The 513-nt window shown below is 69.4% G+C and overlaps 1 protein-coding gene across 1 annotated transcript in view; it reads left to right on the top strand.

The window, feature by feature from the left end:
• RGS11 (regulator of G-protein signaling 11) overlaps positions 1 to 513 on the top strand; it is a 5,111-nt gene that overhangs the window by 685 nt on the left and 3,913 nt on the right. The window contains exons 2-3 of the mRNA XM_017741226.1: positions 110 to 295; positions 339 to 415. Coding sequence (XP_017596715.1) covers positions 110 to 295; positions 339 to 415 — 263 coding nt within the window. The remainder of the gene's footprint in view (positions 1 to 109; positions 296 to 338; positions 416 to 513) is intronic.

Consider the following 513-nt stretch of genomic DNA (forward strand, 5'->3'; position numbering starts at 1 on the left):
GCGCGCCGGCCCGGGCGTGGGCCTCCGGTAGGTCCCGCCGTGCCGCTGGCACCAACACGGGCTGCGACCCCTTCCCAGCCCCCCTGAGATGCCGCCGCTTCTCTTGCAGCCATTTACCTGGCCAAGAAGAACATCCGCAAGCAGGGAGATCTGATCGAACATGAGAAGGTGAGCGGTGCCCTCCTCACACCTGTGATGAACTGGGGGAGTCTCGGCTCACCCGGGGGCCGGTGCTCGCCCGTGGAAGAGGGCACGGCGCTCCCTGTGCTGGAGGGGCAACAGGACCGGGAGCCAGGCAAGGGGACAGGCGCACACCGTGCCTACCTGTCGCTTCCCAGGACAACTACAACCTCCTGCACAAGCGGATCAACCACACGTGGGACTTCGTGGTGATGCAGGCACGGGAGCAGCTCCGGTGAGTGCGGGCACGGCCGGCACCGCTGCGCCCCGGGGAGCGGCCGGGATGGAGCCCCCCTGGGTGCCGGGCAGGCAGGGTGCCAGCACCTCCCCGCT

This window comes from Corvus brachyrhynchos, unplaced genomic scaffold (assembly GCF_000691975.1).
Source record: "Corvus brachyrhynchos isolate BGI_N302 unplaced genomic scaffold, ASM69197v1 scaffold58, whole genome shotgun sequence".
NCBI lineage: Eukaryota > Metazoa > Chordata > Aves > Passeriformes > Corvidae > Corvus > Corvus brachyrhynchos.